At 30.9% G+C, this 8,435-nt stretch overlaps 1 protein-coding gene across 9 annotated transcripts; it reads right to left on the bottom strand.

The window, feature by feature from the left end:
* Window positions 1–2,524: 2,524 nt before the first annotated feature.
* Window positions 2,525–7,271, bottom strand: LOC130943856 (uncharacterized). Of its 9 annotated transcripts, XR_009071905.1 has the most exons (7): window positions 6,881–7,271; window positions 5,467–5,907; window positions 4,821–5,126; window positions 4,465–4,582; window positions 4,193–4,248; window positions 3,614–3,775; window positions 2,525–2,881 (listed from the first exon to the last, which is right to left on the bottom strand). XR_009071905.1 is itself a non-coding variant. In XM_057871947.1 (6 exons), the coding sequence occupies exons 2-6, from the start codon at window positions 5,866–5,868 to the stop codon at window positions 3,770–3,772; spliced, it is 888 nt and encodes a 295-aa protein (XP_057727930.1). In that variant the 5' UTR covers window positions 5,869–5,907; window positions 6,881–7,271; the 3' UTR covers window positions 2,525–3,769. The 9 variants fall into 9 exon arrangements, 5 of the variants coding, with proteins under 5 accessions (XP_057727930.1, XP_057727941.1, XP_057727909.1 ...); XR_009071902.1 differs by having other exon boundaries at window positions 4,465–5,126; window positions 6,881–7,269; XM_057871947.1 differs by having other exon boundaries at window positions 2,525–3,775.
* Window positions 7,272–8,435: the final 1,164 nt, after the last annotated feature.

Here is an 8,435-nt window from a genome sequence, read left to right as displayed (position 1 = left end):
AACTCACCGAAAATTTACGAACTGGTTCGAGCTCACGAATTGGCTCAAATAATAAGAACATAATCTATAATTCTATATCAATAAATTATCTTATATATTTTAAAAAATATTTAAAAAGATCAATTTTATATATTATTTATCTATCAATAAGTTATAAATTTTTTATTTATGTCCTACATCAAAATTATATATAAAAAATAAATATAAAATTTTAAACAATTAAGATCATTAATATATATATACATAATTAAATATTACTATTTCATATGTATATATATAATCAAGTCAGCTCACGAGCTAATGAGCTGAGCTTATCCAAGTTCAAACTCCATTTAATTTATGAGTTCAGCTCACGAGTTTAGCTTATCGAGTTATTAACGAGTCGAGCTCGAGCTGGCTCATGAGCTGGTTTGACTCACTTCCAGCCCTAGTGGAATGTAAAATAAGTACATTCATATGAATTTTAAATTTAAAATTTTATAATTTTAAAATTTTAAATTATTTGAATAAGTGTGTATCCCACATACACTGGTTAAAATTTTTATATGACCATATCCCAGTCGGTTTATATATGTACGTGTATTTGGATTACAGTTTACAAATGGGAGTTTGAATAAAATTGATTTTGTAAACTTGATTTTGTTGAAAAGTAAGTTTGTGTTAAAGTGATTTATGTTTGACAATCTTTGCATCAAAATGAATTATAGCAAAATAAATGTTATTTGGATTATACTACTCAAAATCATTTTCAGATACAAAATTACTAAAATAGACACCAACTTAAATAATTTTTGTATATTATCTTATTATTTTAATTTAGATATTTGAATAGATCTTATTAATTAATTCTATAATAAAATTAATATTTATACACTAAAATAAAAATAATATATAAAAATTGGCAAAATATATTTTTAATTAAAACTAACAAAATATAAATTTTAGAGAGTACTAAGAATAATAAAAAAAATTAAATATTTATCTTGGTAGAAATTGAAATAAATAAAAAAAATTTATGATATTTTTTATATAGTATATTTTTAGTACTCTTTTTTATTATGCTATAATTTATTATTATTATTTACAATTAATTTTTTGTTTAATTTACTTTATCTAGTGAATTAATAAATCATATTATAAAAAGATAAATCATATTATAAAATGGCGGAGTGCATCTGGTTTTATATGCGATAAAAAAGTGCCTTTAAAACTTAAAGGTAAATTCTATCGCACCGCTATAAGACCGGCTATGCTGTATGGTACGGAGTGTTGGGCGGCTAAAGGGGAGCACGAACATAAGCTGAGTGTGGCAGAGATGAAGATGTTGAGATGGATGAGTGGTCATACGCGATTGGATAAAATAAGGAATGAAGATATAAGGGAGAGAGTTGGAGTAGCACCCATTGTGGAAAAGATGGTTAAATCGCGTCTTGGTTTGGACATGTGGGAAGAAGACCGATAGAACATACAGTCAGGAGGGTGGATGAGATGGAAGATGGACAAAGAGCGAAAGGCAGAGGAAGACCTAAGAAGACCATCCGTGAGGTGGTCAAACGAGATCTATATGTAAACGATCTCTCTGTAGACATGATACATGACAGAGCACAATGACGTCGTTTGATTCATGTAGCCGACCCCACTTAGTGGGACAAGGCTTTGTTGTTGTTGTTGTATAAAAAGATAATAAAAATAATACAAAAAATTACAATTATAAAAGTGTATAATATCAAATAAATAATTAATAAAAAATAAAAATAATAACTAATAGAAAAAGAGAGTTCGTTTGAACAAAAATAATAAGAATTCCATAAATAATATAGTAACATGCATAAAGAATAAAGTTGGTAAAAAATAAATAAAAATGGAATATTGATGGCTAAAAACCCATTGGAGAAACGTAGAAGCTCAAAATTGTAGCTTCTTGTAAACGTGATTTTGAAAACAAAATCACTCTTGCGTTCATGAATCAAAAGTTTGCCAAACCAAAAATTGAAGCTTTCAAAAATGATAAACGTGCTTCTTATCTTATAACGCGTTTGCCAAACACACCTAGTTGTACATATTCTGGGTACAACCACGTTTTTTTTTTAACTTTCATATTCAGGGTACACAGTCTATTTCGAGTGTAACTGTGTTTTTTTTAAACGGTCATATCCGGGATACACAGTCTCTGGTTTGTGTACTTAATGTTTTTTTTTTTTGTCTCTGTACCGGGATGTGTATAGGTAGTTAAAATCTAAATTTATCTACACATTACAATTTTCAATAAATATTATATTTTATTAATTTAAATAAAAAAAGCCTAAGTGTTTTTTCAAAGTGGCACTTAGGAAAATAATGTAACTAGCATACTTTAATTATTCCGAAACTATGTCTTTTTTTTTAATGTTCAATATATGAATATAATAAACAGTTTCCTATATCAGTTTCTATTTGCATTATGAAAAATACATTAGCTTTATAAACTTGATATGACAAAAGTTAAAGATGCAAAATAGAAAACTTTGTAAACTACAGAAGCTAGTACACTTGAAGTTAATTGTTCATAACATAGAGTATAAGATCTGAGTTATATATATATAAGTATTCAGAATCGAGCATATACTTAAAACATATATACCACCTAGGTCACTAAGGGGATGTTTGCAAGTTAGAATTTTCCAGGGGAAAAGAGGGGGAGAAGGGCTTTATTGTTAAGTGAAGTGCCCTTTTTATTGTTCAAAGCATTCCTATTTCCCTCCAAAACTCCAACTTGCACACATAACCCCCAAGGTGAATATTCATGCAGAATCATACCTTGATTCATTGCTTTAACGTGGCAATGTTCATCCAAGAGCCACTTGGACCATATGCTATTGGATCATAGCTGAACAGGGATGCACTGAACAGAAACCAATGACAAGCCACCATGTGTAAGCTTATAGCCACAAAAAGAAAAACATGTTCATGTTACTCTAGGAGTAGTACAAGTTTGGAAATAGCTTTCATTAAAGTAACCATGGCAGGTACCAGATGAAATCAGGTGGCAATCAATTTGATCAATTGATATCACATAATAATAAGATGAGGAAATTGCAAATAATAATTTGAAAGAAACTGAAAACGTGCCAAGTTTATGACTTAGGAGTAGCTAAAACCTTTTCAGCTTTCAATTTCTACTGCAGTTGCTACAAGTACCTTTAGTTTTAAGGTTTCTCCAGAAAAACTGCTACTTTAATTCTGCAGACAACTTGACTATGTTACTTTCAGTTGATATATGTGACTACTGGTAATATCCACTAATTATTTCTCTTGCAGGGTTTTCCTACTCCAGAACTAAATTCCCACCCCAAGGTTGTTCACTGATAAGACATAACCTTTCAACCATTAACTAGGACTCAGCATGTAACAAGTTGTGTGTGTATGTGCGAAGGACACAGCAGTGATCATTTAATTTGCAACACATGATAGCGAGACATGCATCAACATGTAACAGATATCATAATTGGATATGCAGAAATTAAAGTTTAAGGAAACCAATAAAATATTCGCATATCACGTGAATCCATTATAGCCGCAGGACTCTCAGCATGAACCTTTCTGCAAATACAGATATATGAGGCTCACAGGTGACCTGAAATGGAAGAGTGCAAAACTCCACAAGTCTATGGAAGTGTTGTCTCATCCACATTAGAAAAGCCAGCCCTGTCCAGAGCTGCAGAGCAAGAGAAAGGTGGCAAGCAACAATATCATCTGGAGAATCTGGAAGCATCATGTATATGCCTCCTACTCAGCCCTGGAAAATGCAGGGGAAGCATTACTAATATCTCAAATGATATTGTTTCTACTTCCAACATATGGAGTTAAAAGAGACAAATAAGTATTGCACACGTCTCATTATGTTTTTTAAGACTTTAGAAAGCCTAATTGAGGAGGTCCAAAATTCATGCAAAACAATCTATCAAACTCACTTTGTATGAAAAAGAAAACATACAATAATATGTCCCATAAAGCATACCATTCATTGAGATTGCTAAATAAAAATCTTTAAAGATAATACTTAATTTAAAATTCAGAATGGTGTAATGGTTGCAGAACAAAAATTAAGATTGTAAGTGAAAAAATTGACAAGAATTACTTATTCATGAAGTTTAGCATATACATTCACATTAAACTACACCCCTAAGTAATAAAACATAAATGTAGGACATACTTCATCTTGCTTGTTACAGTTGAATGAGGCTAAAGAACAAACTGTCATGAAACTCACTGAAAAAGAAGTATAAAGTTGGATTAGAAAGTTTGTGTCATCTGAAAGGAAGACTGTTTTCAGAAGAAATCAAATTTTTTAGTTCCACTAAATGTTCATCATTTGATATGTGGAGCGAAAGACGGAGGTTTGTCATCAATGCTTCTTGTTCCCAACTTAAGGGTCCCGATGCATGTAACGCCTCTATTGTACAACGATACGCATCCAATTCTAACCTATGGATTTCTGCTGCCAATTCTTCTTGTGTAGGAGGTGAACAATTTCCTTCGTCATATTCCCTCTGGCAAACAGATTCAGCATCACTAAATGGACTATCCACATCTTCAAAAGGGCCTGCAGGTACACGAAATTGCAATTTATAGGAATTCCTGCTAGTGATACTACAACTACCAACAGAGCATGTAATGCTATCAGCATCATTTGATTCAGTGTTTTCTCCAAATGAACAACCAACAGCTCCAGTTAGTTTCCTCCGCTCAATGTCCATATCATACATCCCAATTTTTTTGTTTACAAAAGCAGGTAAACATTCTTCAATGATCACATCTCTTGGAATGCCAACACCATGTACCTTTTTGAGAGGTGTGGATGGATTTCTAACCCTTACTCTGTGACATCTGTCTTCATTCTCAATTGCTCTAAACTTCGGGGGAGGCTCAGCGTATGCCTCAACTTGTGAATGGCTCCTCCGTTTCAATGTTTTGAAAGAAACAAGACGGGAGTCGAAAAAGCCTATATCTTTCTTTTCAGAGTGATAATCATTTGAAGCTGACAATTTTGTCTTTGTATTTGTCTTCTGAATTTGGGAACTAGAAATTAAACTCTGTCTTGGAATGAGTGTATTATCACGCTTTCCTTTCCTGCAGCTGGCAGAACCCTGTAGAGAAAGAAGGAAAGATAATTATTTAACCATAAAACAAGATAGAGAATTCAGAAACAATGTTAGAAAGTAAAACTCAACAGTAACTAACACGAAAAGAAAAGAGGGGAACCAAGAAACTGGCAACCTTGAAATAACAAGTTAAACAATCTAACGAAATAGCCAGTTCTCTAAAATTGGATTAGTTACTTTCTATCAAACAGAATATACTGAATAAATGCAACTTCAAAAGCCCATCAAAGTCAAAAACCAACCACATATATACAACATATGATGCTTGGCAATTGCTAAAGAAGGACAACCGAAACAAGAGATCCATAAGTGAAAATACATGTACCTTTCCAACCAAAATCCACTTGTCATCTTGCCAAGATTGTCTCACCCGGATTTCAAATTTGTTCGCTAGAAATTCCATAGAAGATCCAAGAAGCCTGACCGAAACATACTTGTTCCCCCAATCCTTCAAAACTGTAGCCATCTTCCAGGAATAGTTCCGGAAGACCTCAACAACATCACCTGGATTCCAATTCTCTGCTAGTTCAAGCTCAGGCGGACATGGCCTTATCGCCTTCCTAGATACCCGCTCCACAATCGCGTCACTAGCAGCACCGTGATATCCATTGTACCTAACAGTGTAACTGTGGCCATTCCCACATATGATCTCAGCACAGAGCCAGGAGCCAGAAGGCACCTCAGCTTTGCTCAACACTTCCACCTTAGTTCCTTTCTTGAATCTCATAATTGCTACTATATTGCTGAAAAATTCAAACCTGAACACCTGTTGAGAAGCAAGGAAACATCTATAAACTTTTTTGCATATTCTCAGCTATTTAGGAAAAAAAATAATGAGAAGAATAATAAAAGAAACACATTGTCAACATGTAGAAGCCATATAATGATAATGATCTTAGCAATAATAAATGTATCTAATAAGCTTACCGAAGAGAAACCAGATTTTACAGGTAACAAAAATTACAAAACATTACTTTGAAACTCTTGAATTGAATTAATTTAGATCTTGACTTGTAAGACCAGGAAAAAACAAAAATTAGAGGCAATCATAAAGCATAATATTCTTTTACACAAAAATAAGTTAAATATCCCAACTTCTAGCAAGTTAATAATGTTCAAAGTATAAAACGAATACATAACAGCAAAATTTCAAAATAAAAACGCCGATACACACACATACCAATCAGTGACGACAAAGTGCTATTGATCATAACAATAACGAACGCAATTAAACAAATTCATCACTTTTCTTCAAATGCTGAACACGATCGACTGTGCTTCACGGCACTGATTCGCTGAGTTTCAAGGTTCTTTCTTTTGTTTTAGTTTTTTTTTAATATTTTCTATTTTTTTTTATAAAAAAATTTTGTTTGCTTTTTTGTATGGATTATATTCATTATGTGAAATGAATAGTACAAGGAGAAAAATAGAATAATAAAAAATCAAGCTCATTATTACTAAATCAGGTAATAATAGAAACAGAGAGAAGAATTCTGACTCTGTTTCTTCCCAAATTTCTCAGAATCCGAGCCAAAAAGACAAAAAGAAGCAACACCAACAGAAACATTGAAATTAGAAGCTCATTGACAAAATTACAGAAAATAAATAAACAAACATTAAAAAATGAAAATAAAAAAGAATAATGGAAAGTGAATTAGTATAGATTATGAGATTGAAAGGGAGGGAGCTGGAAAATCGTGAGAAGGAGGAGAAGAAGAAGAAGAAGAAAATTCACTGACCTCGTTGTTGTTGTTGTTCCGATTCAGAAGACGATCTTTCCGTCTCTCTGATTTTTCACTCTCTTCCTTCTCTTTGTTGTTGTGATTGCGGTTGTTGTAGCAATTTTTATTTTTCCCCTTTTGTTTTTATTTGAGTAATTATTTATTATTATATCATATATATCACATATAATCATATTCCTTGTGTGTGTTGTCTCTTGCTAATTTTGTTTAAATTGAAATTTGAAATTAAATTAAAAAAAAGAAGAAGCATAATTTACAAAGGTGAATTATCTTTGCGGAGCTGCCAACTGCCCAAGAATAGCTTGTTGAGGTGGGAAATAACAAATAACTGTTGCATCCTTCTTATATTATTAATTTGTAAACATTCCTTGTTCCTTCTGTCTCTTCTTTTTCTTGCTTCTGTATTGCTTCAAAAATGGACATATGCATAAACTTGCTTAATCTAAAGAAAAAAAAATTAGAATAAGGAGCCACACTCACATAAAGATACTTATTTTTAATAATTAAAATTTAATCTATATAATCGATTAAACTGTATTATTTTTGTTAAAATTAAACCAAACAAATCGGTTTAATAAAAAATTGATAAATTAAATTTTGAACTAATCTAAATTAATATTTTTTTATAAAAATAATTACAATACTCTTGTTATAGAAAATGACTTAATATATATATATATATATATATATATATATATATATATATATATATATATATATTAAAAAACTCTAAATCATATCCCTTATCTTCTCTTTATATCGTCATAGTATTAGAATTTAAGATTTTTAAAATTAATATATATAATAAGAGTATTTAAGTCATTTTTTATAATAAGAATATTATAGTTATTTTTTATAAAAAATATTAATTTAAATTGGTTCAAGATTTAGTTTATCAAATTTTCGGTCAAACTAATTTATTTGGTCTAATTTTGACAAAAATAACACAATTTGATTGATTATATAGGTTAAATTTTAATTATTAAAAAATGTCTTTTAAAAAAAGACGTTTTAAACATCTTTATGTGAGTGACTCTCTTAAAATAATTATCAAATAAGTCTCTGAAATTTGTAAAGGTTTAATTATTTTGTTATTCTTTATAATTTTATTAAATTTATCATGATATCTTTATATTTTTTTCAAATGAATTTTTACGGTTTTTTATTTTAATAAATAAAATAAATATAATATTTACCAAAATAAATAATTTTTAGAAAATTTACCGATTTAAATTTTCAACGAGATGACAATGCGTTTATCTCGTTTACACTGTAAATGAGATATGACATGTCAACGTGACACGTGTATATCTCGTTTAGACTGTAAACGAGATATGGGCTGTACGCGCCTATATAAAGAAATCATTTACAGCTGACTTTCGGGCCCCAGTTTCACTTTGTCAACATCTTTCTCTCCCTCTTTTAACCCTTTCTGACTATACCTTTGACCCAAGCGGTGATGGCTCACCAAGTGAAAAATGACAGGGATATAAACAGGCTGAACGAGACGACATATTATGCCGGAGCGACTGACTTCAATGTTAATTTTGTT

This window comes from Arachis stenosperma, chromosome 1 (assembly GCF_014773155.1).
Source record: "Arachis stenosperma cultivar V10309 chromosome 1, arast.V10309.gnm1.PFL2, whole genome shotgun sequence".
Classification (NCBI taxonomy): domain Eukaryota; kingdom Viridiplantae; phylum Streptophyta; class Magnoliopsida; order Fabales; family Fabaceae; genus Arachis; species Arachis stenosperma.
Note: the sequence above shows the minus strand (reverse complement) of the source record. Positions and strands in the feature narration are given on the sequence as shown.

Bases quoted from the DNA above. Each gene is read 5' to 3' on its own strand.
- LOC130943856 (XM_057871909.1), bottom strand. From the start codon at position 5,868: ATGAGATTCAAGAAAGGAACTAAGGTGGAAGTGTTGAGCAAAGCTGAG. The intron at 5,127-5,466 runs GTACATGTATTT...CTTTCTCTACAG, and splicing joins AGTGGATTTTGGTTGGAAAG to GGTTCTGCCAGCTGCAGGAA.